At 37.0% G+C, this 22,087-nt stretch overlaps 1 protein-coding gene across 9 annotated transcripts in view; it reads left to right on the forward strand.

Annotated features, from left to right (window-relative positions):
• The window catches only part of HPGD (hydroxyprostaglandin dehydrogenase 15-(NAD)), a 35,300-nt gene that overhangs the window by 5,089 nt on the left and 8,124 nt on the right, over nt 1-22,087 (forward strand). For 6 of the 9 annotated variants that reach the window (XM_011959599.1, XM_011959595.1, XM_011959597.1 and 3 more), the window contains 2 exons: nt 3,036-3,142; nt 12,387-12,483. The exons of 1 other annotated variant lie outside the window; for it this stretch is intronic. In XM_011959599.1, coding sequence (XP_011814989.1) covers nt 12,426-12,483 — 58 coding nt within the window. In that variant the 5' untranslated portion in view covers nt 3,036-3,142; nt 12,387-12,425. Of the gene's footprint in view, nt 1-3,035; nt 3,143-12,386; nt 12,484-13,054; nt 14,465-22,087 lie in introns of those variants that run through there. 2 more of the 9 variants (XM_011959598.1, XM_011959600.1) reach the window with 2 other exon arrangements.

The following is a 22,087-nucleotide window of genomic DNA, read 5'->3' on the forward strand; positions in this document are numbered from 1 at the left end:
AGTCCCAGCTACTCGGGAGGCTGAGGCAGGAGAATGGCGTGAACCCGCGAGGCGGAGCTTGCAGTGAGCTGAGATCCGGCCACTGCACTCCAGCCGGGGCGACAGAGTGAGACTCCGTCTCAAAAAAAAAAGAATTGTTATTTCATTACATCTTTTAGTAGCCTGATAAAACAAACATTTTGAAAATATAGCTAATTGGGAACTGCAGGGATTTTTAAGAATATAGACTCATGCCACTTTCCAAAACCACATTAAATGATGAGATTTTCTTTGAACCAGGCTATCCCAGTGAAAAAGCACAACCTGCACAACACGTTTATCTCTTTAACATTGCTACTGATATTTGTAATAGCTTCATCAGTAATATCTACAGATATTTTTACAGATAAAATTAATAGAGTATATAGTTCCTATATGCGGTGACTTCCTAATGGACACTTGCTGTGTTTTTTCTCTGAGAAATCAGCTGTCAGAAACAGTGTGCAATGATTACAGTTAACATAAAGAAACATGGAAATATTGAGGCGATTTTTACAAAGTTACAGAATTCCGCTGACATCTTCATCCAGCTGAGAGGGCGGGCATGTTTGCTTTAATGTAGCCTGTGTGAATACCTGCTCTGAGCTGGAAAGTGCCAATATCATGGGCAAATTGGAAGTTCTGGAAGACCAGGGGAATTTTATTGTGATCCTTTAGTTAAAACTAACAGTCCTAGTTCCTTCTCCATTGAAATTTATCCAGCCTTTATTTTTCTTGGGACTCTGCTGACATAGGCCACTTTTTAGCTTAACATCGGAAACTGATGACATAACTTTACATAGAGAAAACATCATGTAAACTTTGTTACCAATGTATTACTTAAAAATATGTTACTTCCTCTCCTACCTAAACCCATTGCAAGAGTAGAATCCGACCAATCATTCTACTTCCAACTTGATTATCTCTGTTATCGTAATGCAAATATTTGTGTGTAGTTTATATAACCCTCTTTTGAAACTCTGCTCTGGATTTAATTTGCCTCCTTGGGTCTTGTTTGTTCTTTTGCATGTTTTTCTGTATTACTGCCCCTGTCCATGAGTAACCTCTTAAAGGACCTTACCATATATCTCTCCCTCTTCTGAAATACTGTACAACATATTTATACCATTCTCATAGGGCTTACTAGTTTTTTAATTTTATTAGAATTATTTTAATATATACATAATTCATGCTATTCATGCTAGTAAACCACAAGTTCTTTCAAGGCAGATAACTATTGTTTCGTGTCCTTATAGATGTTAGTTAATAGTTACTGGGTCAACTGCCATTACCTGTATATGATATTTTGCATACATGAGAGTATTCAGTTTTATGTTTCAGTGCATTGCTTTCCAAATAGATTAGTTCTTCCAAACAGTATCATCTGTCCTTCCACTTTTACTCCTTATCAAATTTACTCCTTATTTTTCACTTTGCTGATCTCATCCTTCTTCCCACTAAACCTTTTCCCAGTCTTTTGTTTGCATTAGGCTATTTTATACTTCCTCCTTAGTCTGAAGTCAATAACAGCACCATTATTTATAGCTGTTCAGAAAACAGAAGAAATGTTCAGGAGGCTGGGTGCGGTGGCTCACGCCTGTAATCCCAGTACTTTGGGAGGCCGAGGTGGGCAGATCACGAAGTCAGGAGATCAAGACCATCCTGGCTAACATGGTGAAACACAGTCTCTACTAAAAATACTAAAAATTAGCCAGGCGTGGTGGCGGGCACCTGTAGTCCCAGCTACTCGGGAGGCAGAGGCAGGAGAATGGCGTGAACCCAGGAGGCGGAGCTTGCAGTGAGCCGAGATCACACCACTGCACTCCAGCCTGGGAGACAGAGCAAGACTGACTCAAAAAAAAAAAAAAAAAAAAAAAAATCTATGAAAAAGTAAACAGTTTGTATTGTATTTTTTTGTTCTTCCATTCCCAAGCAGTGAGTGTAAAAGGTGCATATTAGGAAATCTTGAAAATGTTTTTAGTAAACGACTAGCATAGTAATTTATCCGTATGGGAACTGATTAATCCATGTCTTCCCCAATATGTCTGGTGGTTGGTAATGATTATATGAATTTATTTCAATCAAAATTAAGCTTATGCTGACCTACTGTTTTTAAGGACTTCATATGTTGGCCTAGAGACCTGAGAATATATTTCTATCATATAGACAAATAACCACAATTTTTATCCATAGTATAAAATAATAGAAGTAGAATGAATGATCAAAGGCTCAGGGAAACAGTTTAAATCAATTAGAACTATGTCAAAGGCTGCTTTGAGAAACAATAGACATGTGATTGGACAGTGTAATGAAAGACATTCAGGCCTCAGAATCCGTGCCAACTTTATCCTGTTTGAACATAGTTTTATACAAACTAGTAATCTGAAGTAGTAATAGTAGTGAGAAAGAAGAAGGAAATAGTAAACATTGAAGTTTCAGTAATCAAATAAAATCAACTGAATGAAAAGTAGACTTTTGCTAAGATATAAAAACTCCCCCAAACATGCATAATAGATCTGAATACACAAGAATACTTGTATTAACGTAACACTTTATGAATTTAATGTGGCTTATAGAACAGGATGTTTACCATAGTGTAAGCTGCAGAGCTTCAGTAACTTCTCAGGGACTAAGAGATGTTGCTTGCCCTAACTGACTTCAGCGAGCTCTTAGCTTAGGATTTGAGCTCAGCTCTCTAAAATTTACCCCATTAAGTTACTGCTTATAGAACTTCAATATGCATACAAATCATATATGAATATGTTAAAGTTAAGATTCTTATTCAGTTGGTCTGTGGTGTCTGCAAAATTCTGCATTCTTACCAAGCTGCCAGATTGATGCTTCTAGTCCACAAACCACACGTTGAGAAGCAAGGAATTAATTACAGTCAGCCCATGAGTTTAATAATTTTCAGTGTGAGGGTAAATAAACTAAAATTCCTCTCATGGCATAGGACATGATTTAAATGTATACATGGAAAATAAGAATGTATCAGTAATGTCTTGTTTTATAATTAGACACTTTTAGAAAAGTTGTAGACCACTTTGGAAGATTGGACATTTTGGTCAATAATGCTGGAGTGAATAATGAGAAAAACTGGGAAAAAACTCTGCAAATCAATTTGGTGAGTTATCTCAGCTATGTTTCTTGTCTATAATTATTTAATAACATGATTTTTATAAAGAAAAAACAGTTCTTGAAGTCATAGAAACAAAACAATGACCTACAATATAGAAAAAGGGAAGTTACAGAAAGCTAGATAAAAGCATTTTCTTTGATAAAAAGGAAGACATTTAATTATGAAAGTAAGTCTGTCTGAAAATATTAGAAAGAAGCACGAATAAAATATAATTGATTGCTTAACTCAGGACTTGGCAGACTATGACCCACAGGTCAAAATAGCCTGCCAGCTCTTTTGGTACGACCTGCAAGCTAAAAATACCTTTTCACATTTCTAAATGGTTGAGAAATTCAAGAGAAGAATCATATGATTATATGAAATTCAACTTTCAGTGTCTATAAAGTTTTATTGCAACACAGCCACAGTCATTCATTTAAGTATTGTCATTGGCTATTTTCATGATACAGGGGCAAAGTTTAATATTTGTAGCAGATCCTGTGGCGTTCAATGACTAAAATATTTAGTCTGGCCCTTTACAGAAAAAGCTGGTCAACCGCTGACTTATTTATTTAAAAATAATCTTAATTAAATGCCAGAATGTAACAGAAAACAAAATTAAAGTGACAATTGAACTTTGTAATTAGTAGGACTTTTTATCCTGAAAGTTCATGGTGTGTGTGTGTGTGTGTGTGTGTATGATTTACACAATGTTTAATAATTATTTAGCTCTTAAAAATGGTAGAATTAAGAAATAAAATTTTCTCTTTTATCCATTGAGTCATGAGTTTGTGGGTATCTCATTTCTATAAATGCCCTTGACTTAAGATATTGGAGTTTAGTAAAAATCAAATGTTGACTAAAACAAAATGTCAAATAGGCTGTGCCTGGGGTCACCCTGCCCTTGCTGAGGTCATTCTCACCAATCTAACAAGCAGGTAATTGTACAATTTGGCCACTGTGTGTGTATAAAGGTACAGGGAGTGGCCTCCTACTTCATGATATCCTCCTAGTACATTATAAACTCCACAAAAACAAGAACTGGGTTGTGTTTTTCTTTGTTTCTCCTTCAGTAATCAACACAATATCTTGAAGATAGTGCTTAGTCAATACATTTTTTACTTAAATTCAAATGCCCATGAGTAATTACCTAACTGCTATAATAACTTGATAGAGGCAATGAGGATGACACTACACCACGAAAGAGCTAAATCTGTAAGTCCTACCTTGAGAAGAGTACAAAATTGCTCCTGAAACTTGAAAGATACCTAAATTACAATTTTCTTTTAATTTTTAAAATTTTTAAATTATTTTTGTTGGTTTTCCTTTTTCAACTTTCATTTTAGGTTCAGGGTGTACATGTGAAGATTTGTTACCCAAGTAAATTGTGTGTCACTGGGGTTGGTGCACAGATAATTTCATTACCTAGATAATGGTCATAGCAACCCACAGATAGTTTTCCCACTCTCACCCTTCTCCCACCCTTCATCCTCAAGTAGACCTTGGTGACTGTTGTTCCCCACTTTGTATCCATATGTGCTTAATGTTTTGTTCCTATTTGTAAGTGAGAACATGAGGTATTTGATTTTCTGTTCCTGCATTAGTTTGCTTAGGATAATGACCTCCAGCTGCATCCATGTTGTTGCAACCAACATGACTTCCTTTTTTATGGGTGCATAGTGTTTCATGTTGCATATGAACCCATTTTCTTTATCCAGTCCACCACTGATGGGCATCTAGGTTGATTCTGTCTTTGCTATTGTGAATAGTGTTGTGATGACCATATGAGTGCTGTGTCTTTTTTGGTAGAATGATTTATGTTCCTTTGGGTATATACCCAGTAATGGGGTTGCTGAGTTGAATGGTAGTTCTGTTTTAAGTTCTTCGAGAAAAGCTCCAAAATGCTTTCCGTGGTGTCCGTCTTTACTTTCCTACCAGCAGCATATAAGTGTTCTCTTTTCTCTGCAACCTCGCCAAGTCAGCATCCATTATTTACTTATTTTTTTACTTTTTAATGATAGCCATTCTGACTGCTGTGAAATTATATTTCATTGTGGTTCTGATTTGCATTTCTCTGATGATTAGTGATACTGAGCACATTTTTTATATTTGTTGGCCATGTGTCTGTCCTCTTCTGAGAAGCAGTCACAAAAGTCTGTTTATGTCCTTTGCCCTTTTTTTAATGGGGTTGTTTTGTTTTTGCTTGATTTGTTAAAAGTTCCTTATATATTCTGCATATTAGAACTTTGTCAGATCCATAGTTTGCGAATAGTTTCTCCAGTTCTGTAGGTTATCTGTTTACTGCTTTGATAGTTTCTTTTGCTGTGCAGAAGCTCTTTAGTTTAATTAGGTCCTATCTCTCTATTTTTGGTTTTATTGCAATTGCTTTTGGAGACTTCATCATGAGATCTTTGCCATGGCATGTGTTCAGAATGGGGTGTTTTGTGTTTTCTTCTGGGATTTGTATAGTTTTAGGTTTTATATATAAGTCTTTAATTCATCTTCAGTTGATTTTGAAAATGGTGTGAGGAAGGGGTCCAGTTTCAGTCTTCTGCATATGGATACCTGGTTATTCCAGCACCATTTATTGAATAGTGCATCCTTTCCCCATGCTCGTTTTTGTTGATTTTGTCAAAGATCAGATGATTGTAGGTGTACAACTTTATTTCTGGCTTCTCCATTCTGTTCCATTGGTCTATGTATCTGTTTTTGCACCAGTATCATGCTGTTTGGTTACTGTAGGCTTGTATAGTTTGAAGTCGAGTAGTGTGATGCCTCCAGCTTTGTTCATTTTACTTAGAATTGCTTTGACTATTGTGACTCTTTGGATTCCATATGAATTTTTTTTTAATTCTGTGGAAATGATGATGGTAGTTTGGTGGGAATAGCATTGAATCTGTAAATTGCTTTGGGCAGTATGGCCATTTTAACAATATTGATTCTTCCTATCCATGAACATGGAATGTTTTTTCATTTAATAATGACTCTGATTCCTTTCAGTAGTGTTTTACAATTCTCATTGTAGAGATCTTTCACCTCACTGGTTAGCTGTATTCGTAGGTATTTTATTCTTTTTGTGGTTGTTGTAAATGGGATTGCATTCTTGATTTGCCTCTTAGCTTGGATATTATTGGTGTTTGGAAACATTACTGATTTTTGTACATTGGTTTTGTATCCTGAAATGTAACTTAAATTGTTTATCAGTTCTAGGAACCTTTGTGCAGAGAGTATGGTGTTTTCTCTGTATAGAATCATATTGTTTGCAAACAAAGATAGCTTGACTTCCTCTCTTCCTGTTTAGATGCCCTTATTTCTTTCTCTTACCAGGTTGCTCTGGCTTGGATTTCCAGTACTATGTTGAATGTGATGGTGAGACTTGGCATCCTTGTCTTGTTTCAGCTCTCAAGGGGAATGCTTCCAGCTTTTTCCCACTCAGTATGATGTTCGCTTTATGCTACTTCGATGGCTATGTTGTTGAAAATTTTTTAACATGAAAGGATGTTGAATTTTACCTGAAATCTTTTAATTAAGAAAGAAGATTCTATTTTACAGTATGAATACCTTCTTTGCAGTTCTTTTAAAACTTTTTCTCCAGTGTACCTGGTTCATTATATTTGAAAATAACTTGAAACTGTCAAGTTTCCCTCAAAATCTTTTTGGGATTCTAATTGCAAATATACATACATGTGTTTGGAGAGAACTGATAGCTGATTTTTCTGAGTTGAGACAGTTCTGTGACCTTCTTCTGCTTTAGGCTAGAAATGTATTGAAATGAGATATTCTGACTGTGAATCATACTTACATCTCTTGGCTAAATCTTACATTATTATGGTATATGAATGTTTAATATACCACTGAATTTTTTAAATTCCTAATTTAGTATTTGTGCTTCTGTACTTAGAAATTGTATTATCCTTAATTTTCTTTTCTTATAATGTTCTTATTTGGCTTGGGTGTCATCTATATCTTGGCTTCCTTTTATGTCCTTGATCTGTTCATTTCTCAACAGAGGCATTCTTATCTCAAATGGCAAATGTCAGTTTGCCTACCTCTTTTAGTAATTCTATAAGTTTAGACTCTATATATTATAAATATATAATATTCAGAGGATAAGTTGCTAATTATTATAATTTATTGATTTTTAATTTTTTTTTAAAGTTAAACTTCTGATTTATACTTTAATGTTTATTGTTTTCTTTTTGTTTTTATTCTTTTACTGTTTCTTACCTAAATGCATTATATAGCTTTAATTTTCTTAGGCTGGTAAAAAAAAAAAAAAAAAACTCTGCATTTTATATTTACTCTTCGGAGGTTACCCCTGACTTATTAAGAATTGTTATTTCGGCCGGGCGCGGTGGCTCAAGCCTGTAATCCCAGCACTTTGGGAGGCCGAGACGGGCGGATCACGAGGTCAGGAGATCGAGACCATCCTGGCTAACACGGTGAAACCCCGTCTCTACTAAAAATACAAAAAATTAGCCGGGCGAGGTGGCGGGCGCCTGTAGTCCCAGCTACTCGGGAGGCTGAGGCAGGAGAATGGCGTGAACCCGCGAGGCGGAGCTTGCAGTGAGCTGAGATCCGGCCACTGCACTCCAGCCGGGGCGACAGAGTGAGACTCCGTCTCAAAAAAAAAAGAATTGTTATTTCATTACATCTTTTAGTAGCCTGATAAAACAAACATTTTGAAAATATAGCTAATTGGGAACTGCAGGGATTTTTAAGAATATAGACTCATGCCACTTTCCAAAACCACATTAAATGATGAGATTTTCTTTGAACCAGGCTATCCCAGTGAAAAAGCACAACCTGCACAACACGTTTATCTCTTTAACATTGCTACTGATATTTGTAATAGCTTCATCAGTAATATCTACAGATATTTTTACAGATAAAATTAATAGAGTATATAGTTCCTATATGCGGTGACTTCCTAATGGACACTTGCTGTGTTTTTTCTCTGAGAAATCAGCTGTCAGAAACAGTGTGCAATGATTACAGTTAACATAAAGAAACATGGAAATATTGAGGCGATTTTTACAAAGTTACAGAATTCCGCTGACATCTTCATCCAGCTGAGAGGGCGGGCATGTTTGCTTTAATGTAGCCTGTGTGAATACCTGCTCTGAGCTGGAAAGTGCCAATATCATGGGCAAATTGGAAGTTCTGGAAGACCAGGGGAATTTTATTGTGATCCTTTAGTTAAAACTAACAGTCCTAGTTCCTTCTCCATTGAAATTTATCCAGCCTTTATTTTTCTTGGGACTCTGCTGACATAGGCCACTTTTTAGCTTAACATCGGAAACTGATGACATAACTTTACATAGAGAAAACATCATGTAAACTTTGTTACCAATGTATTACTTAAAAATATGTTACTTCCTCTCCTACCTAAACCCATTGCAAGAGTAGAATCCGACCAATCATTCTACTTCCAACTTGATTATCTCTGTTATCGTAATGCAAATATTTGTGTGTAGTTTATATAACCCTCTTTTGAAACTCTGCTCTGGATTTAATTTGCCTCCTTGGGTCTTGTTTGTTCTTTTGCATGTTTTTCTGTATTACTGCCCCTGTCCATGAGTAACCTCTTAAAGGACCTTACCATATATCTCTCCCTCTTCTGAAATACTGTACAACATATTTATACCATTCTCATAGGGCTTACTAGTTTTTTAATTTTATTAGAATTATTTTAATATATACATAATTCATGCTATTCATGCTAGTAAACCACAAGTTCTTTCAAGGCAGATAACTATTGTTTCGTGTCCTTATAGATGTTAGTTAATAGTTACTGGGTCAACTGCCATTACCTGTATATGATATTTTGCATACATGAGAGTATTCAGTTTTATGTTTCAGTGCATTGCTTTCCAAATAGATTAGTTCTTCCAAACAGTATCATCTGTCCTTCCACTTTTACTCCTTATCAAATTTACTCCTTATTTTTCACTTTGCTGATCTCATCCTTCTTCCCACTAAACCTTTTCCCAGTCTTTTGTTTGCATTAGGCTATTTTATACTTCCTCCTTAGTCTGAAGTCAATAACAGCACCATTATTTATAGCTGTTCAGAAAACAGAAGAAATGTTCAGGAGGCTGGGTGCGGTGGCTCACGCCTGTAATCCCAGTACTTTGGGAGGCCGAGGTGGGCAGATCACGAAGTCAGGAGATCAAGACCATCCTGGCTAACATGGTGAAACACAGTCTCTACTAAAAATACTAAAAATTAGCCAGGCGTGGTGGCGGGCACCTGTAGTCCCAGCTACTCGGGAGGCAGAGGCAGGAGAATGGCATGAACCCGGGAGGCAGAGCTTGCAGTGAGCCGAGATGGCGACACTGTACTCCAGCCCGGGCGACAGAGTGAGACTCCATATTGAAAAACAAAATAAAATAAAAAAAAAAAAGAAATGTTCAGGAAAGAATAGTCTTTGCAAAACTATCAACAGTCGTGCTGGCAATTGGGCAGAGGGAAACTTAACTATGAATATTGGAACGGTAATTCTGTCATGTAGTCTTGTAACTTCCTGAAGTTTCAATAAACTTAAATATGTTCATGCCCACTGATGTGGAACTTATAGTCTAATTTTGACATTTAACTAATATACATTGAATTCCTTAACCCGTTTATGCCAGAGGTTGCACTATTTTGAATTTTTGCATGAGTTAAAAATTAGACCTTGGTGATGACCTTGAGCAGTAGGATATAAAGAACTCTCACATGCTTAGTATTCCAATAATGGAACACTAGGCAAAAGTGGGTCAATATGTTCAAATAAGATTTAAACAAAATAGATGAATATTGATAGTCATTTTTTTTTTTTCTGAAATGCACTTATTGACTAAAGATTTGCACTGGGAAATATATTTCTTTGGGATTAGTCAAAATTAGAATCCAGTCCTGAATCTATAACTTATAAACTTTTATTTAATTTCTCTCATATTGAACTTCCCAGGGAGGAAGGAAAACTCCCTATCTCTAAGGACTGTTACAGTTAAATAAACCATGGTTTATGTGAACATCCAGCACAGTGCCACTGCATAGAATTCATTCAATAAATTACACTTCCCGTCCAGAGCATCAGAATCTACATTTTATGGCCAGGCACGGTGGCTCATGCCTGTAATCCCAGCACTTTAGGAGGCTGAGGTAGGTGGATCAGTTGAGGTCAGGAGTTCAAGACCAGCCTGGCCAACATGGTGAAGCATATATAATATACAGACACACACACACACGCACGCACGCATATATAGTCTAGAATAAGGAATACATTGTTATAATAAAGGAGGAAAAGTGAAAAATATCATCTCTACACAGTCAAAGCATTAGACCCTGTCTTGCAGATTCATCCTTTGAACTCTTTCATTTGAATAATTGCCCAGTTCTTAACCTGATACTGGATGAGAAAAATAATCCCTTGCCTTCCTCCACCAAAGACCTAAAGATAAATATTGCTTTTTAAAAATAAATCTTAAATATTCCCAAATTTTCTATCTGGCTTCATCTTGTTCATGTTGAAAACACAACAGTGGGGTGTCATCAAAGCTGTAATACCTGAGAATAAAAGCATAGTACCAATATGCATGAACAAAAGTTTTGTTCAGACATGCTGGAGACTTCTGCAGAAACTAACAGAATCTAACTGGCTTCAGTAATTTCAGCCATCTACATCTTTTTCTTCTTATATAAACAATTAATGTTTTGGTTTTCCTTTCTAAAAAAAATCATGTGGAGATTTTATTCATTCTCCCTAAGCCTACTTAATAGCAAACTGACACATGGCTTAAGTGAATAGAATCTCCGATTTCCTTTCTTGTTCTAGAGCTACTATTAGGTAGGAGAAGTATGTCTGAATCCTTGTAAAAAAAACTTCAAAGGAAATTTTTAAGATAAAAAGAAGGTAAACACGTGTGTAACCTCCGTTTCAGACTTGTTACCTATTGTATCGTTTTCTTTGCAGTATTGTAAAGCATGAAAAAAATAAGAATTAAGATGTCAAAAAAGAATTTTCCTTTTTTAAAAGTCTGAGCTGGAAGGGATAGGAATTCTTAAATCCAAAAGGAAAACTAAGGTCTGAAATGTTGATTTCACACGTTTTTTGTTTTTTGTTTTTTCTATTTTTTTTTTTTTGGTAGTGATTAAAATAAAACAGGAAAAGTGCCTACACTTGGATATAAGTGGCAAGACAGTAAACTATCAAAAGGATAGCTGTAAGCAGTGATTAACAAAATTTAGTGATAGACATTACTAAAGACCAGATGTCCAGCTAACTGAAAATCACCACTTAAACTGGATAAAACATTTATGTGATTTCACACAACACGGAGTTCAGGATTGCTTGATCTTACAGGCCAATGATATCATCAGGGCCCAGAGTCCTGTCAGCCCTCCCGCTGATCATTCTTTATGTCAGTTTCATCTTTAGGATACTAGGAAATACAGGTTGTCCATTTAAGTTATGACATTCATATAGAGCAGGCAATGTAACCATTTCTTCTGTTTTTTTTTAAGAGCAACAAAAAATTTCTCAGTAGCATCCATCCTGTTCCCATCTCTAGCTGATTGCCTTCCAGTTCTCACTGACCAAAACTGGGTTACTTGCTGGTTCTGAAACCAGCCACTGTCAAGGAGAATGGGATTTCCGTGACTGAATTAAATTAACTAATCAGTGTCTACATTACATGTGGGCAGACCACCTTCCTCTGTATTGTATGGAGAGAAGGTAGATACAGGAGCAAAATAGAATTTCTATTAGAAAGAAAAAGAGAGAAAATTAAATCTCTAGGAAATCAAGGGTAAGCACTATTCTATATTCCAAGATCCAAGAGAATTAAACAGAGTAGGTAAGTGTGGAATACAGAAACATGAGAACCATATGCAGAGAAGAAGGGTAAATAAATTTTGTGTCCAACATTTAGAAAACAAAAAGAATGTATGGAATTATTGAAGATGTTGAGAATTGAGTGAAAGTAATAGACATTTTTGGAATACAACCTGTAGCATAAAATCTCATATTGGGCAACTAAGTGAAGTTTTGCAGATATATGACAAGCTCCACAATGATTAGGCAAACAAAAAGAATCCAGGTTTAATGACTAACTTTAAAAACAAAGCTGTTTTAAAACCTTTCATTGATAATATTTGTAGAAATCTCCCTAGGTATCTGGAATAGCTGTAAAAACTTTGCTGTGTGAAAATATGGTGAAGGATAATGACTATGTTCCTTTTCTCACTTATGCCCCCGGATTAGGTTTCTGTTATCAGTGGAACCTATCTTGGTTTGGATTATATGAGTAAGCAAAATGGAGGGGAAGGCGGCATCATTATCAATATGTCATCTTTAGCAGGTAAGGGCAATTATTACATTAAGTGTAACATTTTCTTATTGGTAATTTGGACCACTGAAACAAATCTTCAAAGCATATTTATTATCAACTCAAGTTTGAAATTAAAAATCTGATTTTTTTGTAGTTCCATGGAATTTTCTATTGCAAAATATCAAAAGTTTGAAAAATATGTTTATTTCTCTTAATTTAACTTGTGGCTTTTCTAGTTATCTTACTGAGTAATATTTGAAAACAAAATTATAATTTTTTTAGAGCTGCTGTTTTTCATAGGTTGTTGTGAGACTCCTAAGCAATAATGCATGTGAAAGCACCTTTGGCAAAGTAAAAAGCATGAAAGTGAAGTTAAGATGTCTCTGCTCCCATGTGATTTTAGTAAGAGTGTGTAACTTGAAAATATGGCACATATCATAGTTAAGATATGTTAAACTAATAAATAAAGCCAGATATATGTGTGTATATGTGTGTGTGTGTATATAATGTTATGTTAAACTAATAAATAAAGCCAAACTTACATATAGTATAAGCATATTCCTTACCCGTACATCAGTCCAAGGCAAGATCCTTGTTGCAGGTACCTCTTCTGTATGCAGACATTTGAAAACCTGACTGGCAGAAGTTCTGCCGTCTTCAGCAGGGAGCTCCTGCCCTAGAACTGCTGGATTCTTTTTTGTCGAGCAGAAAGAGAAAAAGAACATGGAGCGGGCATGGCTACTCTTTTAAAAACCCCAGCCCAATAATGGCAGACCTTCTGCTCACATTTCAATATAGAACTTGAGCTCATGTTTCACCTAACGAAAAGCGAGTCTGTCTGGAAATGCAGTCTAGCTGTGTGCCTAAGAGAAGAATGGATTTCAGAGGGCAGCTAATCGTCTTTTCCACAGCATGCAATCCTAAACTATATTATTTTCAGAGCAGTATGATTTATTATCAGCTGATATCTTATCCTTCAATACTAGCGTTAAAGCTCTGGACTTTTTGGAGCAACTGAGTCAAGTGACTTTACTTTTGAAAACTCTAAGAAAAAAATCATCAATGATTCTTCAATAGTTCAAGTGAAGTTGTGAAGTTTAAGAAGTCTGGTCGATATGGACAGCAAATCTAAGTCATCTATGTCCAAAAAATCAGACTTTTAAAAACTATCTGTTTGATTTTAGTCAATGTGGTGATTCCAGCATAGAAATTTCAGCCCCACGCCCCACCCCCAACCTTGGCATCCCAGCTCCAGTGATTTGGGAAGTTGGGTTTGGAGGTACCTGTGATTGAACCACTGTCTGATTCTCAGCATTTTTCTCATCCCACTAGGAATGATTATTTTATATCACTGTAAAGCTGCCACCAGAGGAGATTTAGAAATCTCCTTTAGAAGTTCTCAAAAATAAACTAGCATCTCATTTTCTGGGTTGCTTAAAGTCAAAATCATGTCCCTAAAGCTATTATGAACCTATTTCTATACATTTTTGGGGGTAATCAGATTCTTTTTCCTAACAGTACAACTACTTATAACTTATAACATTTAATTCTAATGATACTTTAAAAGAGCATGGGCAATATTGGAAAGGGATATGTGTTCCAGAGAGGGCCAAATGTTAAGCTGTGGGAGACTGAAACCCTAAAAATAAATTGGCAAAGCTAAATCTATATTATTTTGAAATAAAATCGTAAGAAAAAAACAAGTGACTGGAGAATTAAAAAGAGATACGTAGTATATTCTTAAAAGTTTATTTAAAAACCTGGGGCTGTGATGAAGGTTGATAATTCTGTATATTGTTTCTATAAAGCTAAGAGAGCCAGCAAAGCTTGGAGTACCATGAATATTATACAGGGAGCCTCTGGCCATTATGTCACCAGAGGCACTGATTTCATTCTTTGGAAGGCTGAAAGCCTCAGGGTTGGATCAATTTAGGACAATCTGGGAGAAATTCTGTACCATATGAGGGTGCTTACTTGCCCCAAAGGGCGTGAATAAAGAAATACAATGTAGTATTACTGCCTTTTATCTGATTAAAATATTCAAACATATAATATCATTTATTGAGCACTGTTTAACCGATATCATTTTAAACACTGTACATTATCTCATTTAATCCTCACAACAACCCTGTGAGGTAAAATTCTTCATTTCCATTTTGAAAATGAAGAAACTAAGGCAGGAGAAGTATGGAGTATCTTGCCTAAGCTTACACATCAAGTAAGCCTCAGAGCTGGAATTCACATGCAAATAGCCTGGTATAAGTCTTCTTAGAATTTTAACCACTAGATTATCTGTCTGTCTCTCATATCTATGAGTTTATTTGTTAATCTACCTGTATTTATCTCAGCCTAACAGAAAAGTAACAGCAACTGAAATGGTTTGACTTGAATAAACCCTTGCAATTTGCTCGTCTCTTCAGGCTTCATGGGCACAGCTCTAATCTCATGGCTGCATTACTAAACCTTCAGTGAAATCTTAAGCTTTTGCTCCATTTGACACTTCCAGTAAAGTCCTAAAAATATTTGGGGAGCTTACCAGTGTCACAAGTCAAAACATGCCATTGAGCAGAGCGGTTTAAGGCTTGCAATTTGATGTCCACTTTGCTTTGTTGGCTAGGAGCTTGCTTTAGCTCACTGCCACCGGCCCCCCACCCCTGCGTGTTAATCCTCTTCTTACCTATGTTAGATACAACATTTGCAATCATGTGTGGGCATTTCTCTATTTATGCAGATAAAACGATGACTTGATAAAAATTCAGTGGTCACATTGCTTTGGTTTTAACTTACTTTCCTGGCACTGGTACAATTTAATGAATAATACTGCATTACAAACTTCTTCTCCCTCTGATTTTCCTCCACATGTACCAGGCAACACTATGTAAAATGGTTAAATAGCTGAAGTTTATCATTGTTCCCTCTGCTTGGCTTATTACTCTCTCCATTTTCAGAAGTTGTCCTTGGCACCCTCCCTTTGTCATTCCAGCCTCCACACCTCTTGTGTTTATACTGTTTCCTCATTGCCGCTGGCCAGTGTGGACAGTCTACTTCCTATCCCATCCAGGGTTCCCACTAACATGCCTTCATCTCACAGAGTCTTAAAATGAATTGCCTTGTATTTTATCCACCAACGGAGAGCCTCCAGTTCTTCCCATAATGAAATTAGTTTGATAAAAAGTCAGGATATTGTAATAATGGGAGAAGGCAAAAGAGGACCCCTCTGTCTTTATCATTCCCGCAGAAATGGTATCAACAATTTTATGCCCTTGAGTCATAGCATGTAGGAAGAGGTGAGAGGACCAAAATAATCTCAAAGGAGTTATCAGAGTACTTCTAATATTTGACTACTCTGTTTTTCCAAACCTTGCTTCCTGACAGATTTTTTTTCCTGTTTTTCTCCATACCGCTTACTCTATTGAAGGAATGGCTGTGGGTGATATTCAGTATTCAACTCAACAGGGCCTATCCTCCTGATCTCTGGCATGGGTACAGCGGAGTCCTTCACTGTCACAGTAAAACCTTAAGTTGGCACACTGGTTTGAGTAGAGAAGTTAATGAGTAATGACCACTGACGCAGACAGAGTATCAAATGCAATTAATAGGTTTAATAAACAGGAGCAGTTAGGTAGACAATGATTCCTCAGCAGATTATGGGATGGGTGTGCTCCAGTCTGGAGTTCCACAAGTTGTTCTGAGTGTTGTTAACCCACATGGACTTTTCTACACGAGTTTTTATTTAGAAACATAATATACAAGCAGACACTAATTTTGCGACATCCATCCCGAACTATTAAAACAAACTTGGAAGGAACAATAGAAGAACAAAGTCTGGTTTAATGCAGATAATCAAACAGCTGTGCTCCATTAAAATATCCCATAAGAGTCAAATGCACTCCATTTGTTTGTTTTTTTGTTTGTTTTGAGACAGAGTTTCACTCTTGTCACCAAGGCTGGAGTGCAATGGCAGGATCTCAGCTCACTAAAACCACCACCTCCCAGATTCAAGCAATTTTCAGTCTCCCCAGTAGCTGGGATTACAGGCGCACATCACCACGCCTGGCTATTTTGTGTATGTGTGTGTGTTTAGTAGAAACAGGGTTTCACCATGTTAGTCAGGCTGGTCTCAAACTCCTGACTTCAGGTGATCCACCTGCCTCTGCCTCCCGAAATGCTGGGATTACAGGCGCACTTCGTAGGTATTTAATTGCTTCAAACTGTGGGAAAGGAAAAGTAATTGTCACAGGAAAAGGAGCCTACCTACCGACCCTGCTACATATTCAGTTAGTGAGGCTGTGATGTTCATTTGGGACATTCTGTGTCACTCAGTAGCATTTTGTGAGAGATACCATGAGGGTCTTATTTACTCAAAATTGAAAACATTGGAGTCTCCAGAAAATATTTAAAAATCATAGAAAATTTTCAGCATGTCTTAAGTAACAACCAAGTGGCATAGCCGCTTGTGCTGCAAGTTTTATCTATAAATAATATAATTAGCTCATAGTTTGTGTTAAGGTAGAAGTGCTAAAATTACTACCTTAAATAAAAAATTCAAGTTAATCAAACATATGTTGAGCATTTGCAGAAGGGAAATGGAGATATTAAAGGAACTAGGCAAAGTTTCTACCCCAGGAGCTGTAGATCAGTGTCTGTTATCGAGATGACAGAACCAAGTCATTTCCATGGCATAAAGTATTTAAACAGAAGCATGGGCCAGGTGTGATGGCTCACACCTATAATCACAATGCTTTGGAAGGCCGAGGCTGGAGGATCACTTGAGACCAGGAGTTAGAGACCAGCAAGGGCAACAGAGTGAGAACTGATCTCTATAAAAAATTTTTAAAATTAGCTGGGTGTGGTGGTGCACACTAGTGGTCCTAGCTACTCAGGAGACTGAGGTGGGAGGATTTCTTCAGCCCAGGAGTTCACAGCTGCAGTGAGCTATCATTGTGCTACTGCACTCCAGTCTGGGCAACATATTGCTACTTTGTCTCTCAAAAAAAAAAAAAAAAAAATTAAAAAAACCCAGAAGCATGATATTTAAGTTGCAAGACCTTGGGACTCCAATAGCCTGAAGAATGGACTAGAATATCCAGAAATTCCAGGTGAAATAAAACATTGATCGTCTTCTTCTATCTCCAGGCCAGAAGTAAGAAAATCGCATGGTACCATCCTCTACTGCTGCTCTTGTGATAAGGAAGCAGGTCTAACACATATTTAGCAATTGCCAAGCCCTAGGCATTGTGGTAAACCTTTGGCTTTATGACATTCACATTTAACTTTTACAAGTCTCTACAACAGAGGTCAATTTATCTCCAACTTATACTTCAACAATGAATCTCGAACAGATCCTGAAAAGTGTGGGAATTAGCAGTGGTAATAAAAGCAATTTTATTTTGCTCCATTTTAGCCTGTGTCATAGAGTGGATGTACTGTTCCTGTGCTGTGAATCATAAGTGCTCAGATGCCAACTGTCATGAGTGTGGGAGCCACCCTTCCTGCTTAGTGCTGGCAAAGTTCGCCCATGTCAGTCTGCAGGGTTCCATTTTGCTCTCTTTTGGCTTAAAATGGTTAAAAAGACACATATTAGAAGTAATCAGTAGGAATGATCAAATATTTGTAAATGAGGCATTTTGAAGGATAGATGAGAGATTCGGGGTTTCTTAACATAGTAATGAGAGGGCTACTGAGAAACGAATAGTCTTCCAGAACAGCGCTTCTTAGACTTTATGTGTCTAGGGACTTTGTCAGATGCAAATTCTGATTTCAGGACAGAGATGGGTCCTGAAATCGTGCTCCCCGGTCCTACCGCTCCTTGAACCACATTTTAAGAAGCCAGCCACTAGATGCATAGGGATGGATATTCTTTGAATGGCTAAGGGAGCTTCTCTCAGTTTCCTCTGACCACAGCCTAGGCAATGACTGAACACTAATAGCAGCTGTCTGAATCACTGGGAATTGCTATTAGACATATCTTTCTGGGAAGATTTTTTGTTATAGAACATACAGTGGTTTTATGAAAGCCTGTGTCACTTTTTTTTTTTTTTTTTTTTTTTTGTAGCAGAGTCTCGCTGTGTCACCCGGGCTGGAGTGCAGTGGCGCGATCTCAGCTCACTGCAAGCTCCGCCTCCCGGGTTCACGCCATTCTCCTGCCTCAGCCTCCCGAGTAGCTGGGACTACAGGCGCCCACCACCGCGCCCGGCTAATTTTTTTGTATTTTTAATAGAGACAGGGTTTCACCATGTTAGCCAGGATAGTCTCGATCTCCTGACTTCGTGATCCACCCACCTTGGCCTCCCAAAGTGCTGGGATTACAGGCGTGAGCCACCGCGCCCGGCCGCATGTGTCACTTTTTAATGTCGTGTCACACTCTAAAGCATGACTTAATGACAACCATAAGAATGAAAAAAAAAAAAAAAACCAGCCATCTTAGATAAGGTGTTCCATTATGTGGAAAATCACAAATGAGGAAGTTCACCAGTTACTTTGGTCAGCTGTATGCACGCACCATAGATAAATATTTATCGCTAGTTCTGCCTTTTTTCTTCAAGTTGGAGAAGTGGTGGTTAAAAGAAACAGACGGGTACACGTTTTTTTGTTGGTGGTGGTTGTAAAGAAAATGTGACAGCTTTAGATTCCTGCTTTTTTAGCATAGTAACAGAATTCCAGGTTATCATACTAGGGTCAGCATCCTTAGATTCACAATATATTTCCCTAAGTTGAATTTTCAGCATTTTTATATAGTCCATTTTACATGGTTTCTCTCTTGTTAAAAGCAAATCATGTTTGTGGATTTAGTATGACTGCCCTGTCTGAGGAGATTTTTGTTTTTGCAAAAAAAAAATCTTTTTGAGCTTTTTGCCTTCTGTGAAATGAAGAGATTAAAATTGGCTTTTGTAAATATGAGTAGAAAGATTATGAAGAATAGAAGAACTAATGTAGAGAGGGAATTTAAATTTTATTTTTCTAAATGACTTTCTTTGTTCTATCAGTCCACATGTAATTTTCAGATATTTTCAATGCTTTCAGGTATTTTAAATGCTATGTATAGTATCTCATCAGTCTAATCGTTTAGTGTTATTATCCTGAGTGGTTTTAGAAAATATTTCTTTGTTTTGTGGGTAGAATTTCTCCCTCTACTGATTTTTTTTTCCTGTAACTTTACAGTTATGACAGACATAAATCTGCTACTAATTGTACTTAGTGTATTTTAAAAAGAGCCATTTTGTATTTCTATAAATAAACTTGCACAATGGTGGGCCTATCAGAAGTACTGAAAAATACTATTCTTAACTATTTTAATATAAGGTACCCATTTTTAAGCACAAAGACAGGATTTCTCACAATGTTAAACAAAATGCCATGTCTTTAAAAGCAGAGACTGCTCTCACATGGTCACGATCCCTTGTTTTATTGTTGTTGCTGTTCTTAAATCCCTTAATATTGTGACAAGATATTTCCATGTGCTTCCTAATTTTGAGAATTATTTTGCAAGATTAAAAAAAAACCATATTAATTACAGCAACTGGTCCTATAGTCATTTTACTGGTATCTGGCTATTCAACCAGTAGAATTCCACCTTTGCCCTGCAACAGGGGTCCTCCCATTGGTTTTACATATTTCAATTGAGTATATTTAAAATATTACTTAATTATGCTTTGCACTTAAAAGGAACTAAACACATAGTACTTATGTGAATTTACTTCTGTAGAGCCTGTTGATTTAGGATTAGAAACAGTCCAGTTTGCCAGGGTTCAGAAATCAAACCAACTTAGGACACTATACCAGAATTGTGGCACAGTTTCATTAAAAAGTACAATGTGAATGAACTGATAAATAAGTCAATAAAGTGATTATTTGAGGTGTTTCATCTGGTTTACTCTTGATGTTGTATAGTCTATAGGTTTGGACAAAGGTATAATAACATATATCCACCATTATCCTATCAAACAGAATGGTTTACTACCCTAAAAACCCTGTTCTCCACCTGTTCATCGCTTCCTCCCAGCAGTTCCTGGTAACCACCGATCTTTCAATTGTCTCCATAGTTTTGCCTTTTCCAGATGTCATATGGTTAGAATCATACAGTATGTAGCCTTTTCAGGTTGGTTTCTTTCACTTAGTAATATGCATTTAGGTTTCCTCCATATCTTTTTAGGGCTTGATAGCCCTTTGTCAGAGTTGAATATTATTCCATCAACTGAATATAAGACAGTTTATTTATTCATTCAACGACTAAAGGGCACCTAGATTGCTTCCAAGTTTTGGCAATTATAAATAAAGCTGCTATAAGCATCCACACACAGATTTTTGTGTAAGCATGTTTTCAGTGCTTTGAGTAAATGCCAAGGAACTGAATGTTGGATTGCATTGTAAGAGTATGTTTACTTTTGAAAGAAATTGCCAAATTGTCTCCCAAAGTGGCTGTGCCATTTTGCATTCGCACCAGCAGTGAATTAGAGTTCCTGTTGCTTGACATACTCATCAGTATTTGGTGTCTTCAGCATTTAAACTTTAGCCATTCTAATATGTGTAGTAGAATCTCATTGTTGTTTTAATTTGAAATTTTTCTGTAACATCTGATATTTACCATATTTTCTTTATTGTTTGTTTTTTCGAGACAGAGTTTCACTGTGTTGCCCAGGCTGAGCACCCACTATAGTTTCAGGAGAGAAAACTGCTAGGAAATATTACCAGAAATAACCCAAGGCTCCCTCTCTAGAGTTCAAGGCAGAGTAAGAGGTCTTGGCTTGAGATAAATATTTTAAATTTGAATGTGTGTGTGTGTGTGTGTGTATGTGTGTGTGTGTGTGCCATACAAAGATTTAGAGAGACAAATTGAGAGAATTAATTTTTATCCTCAGGAGTGAATATAATCATGTAGGGAAAGAGTGTTCATAGAAAAGCAAAGAGGACCAGGGATATCTCTGGAGTTTTCCAGCATGTTTAGGGGTCTAGTCAAGAAAGAGGAGCCAGCAAAGGACATGAAGAAGGAGCTGCCAGTGAATGTGAGACAGGCGACCAGCCTGGAGAAGGAAATGTTTCAAGGAAAGCGTGACTGTGCTAGTTGCTGCTAAGGAAGGGATCAAGCAAAATGAGACAGAGATTTAGCCTTAGCAAGCCATTGCTCATTGGCAACCTCCATAAGATCTGTTTGACTGCAGTGATCAGATGAAAGCCGATTGGAATGAGTTGGCTACTTGGGAGACTGAGATGGGAGGATTGTTGAGCCGAGTAGGTCAAGACTGCAGTAAGCCATGGTCCTGCCACTACACTCCAGCCTGGACAATAGAGCTAGACTCTGTCTCAAAAGACAGAGAAGGGGGCAGGAAAGAAGGAAGGGAAGGAGTGGGGGAAAGAGAGAGAGAAAGAGAGAGAGACAGAAAGAGAGAGAAAGTGAGGCCAGGCATGGTGGCTCATGCCTGTAATCCCAGCACTTTGGGAGGCCAAGGCTGGTTGATCACGAGGTCAGGAGATCGAGATTTTTAACTTTTAATTTTCTTAAACTTTGGAGGCATTGTTCAAGACAGATTGGTAATAGGAAATTGCATACTAATTTATAGTGAAGACTAATAATCTCCGAGACTCTCTGAAGATTCGAATTCCTTCTGCCACTAGGAAGCTTTAAAAATGTAGAATA

This window comes from Colobus angolensis, unplaced genomic scaffold (genome assembly GCF_000951035.1).
Source record: "Colobus angolensis palliatus isolate OR3802 unplaced genomic scaffold, Cang.pa_1.0 Scaffold5, whole genome shotgun sequence".
In the NCBI taxonomy this organism is placed as follows: Eukaryota; Metazoa; Chordata; class Mammalia; order Primates; family Cercopithecidae; genus Colobus; species Colobus angolensis.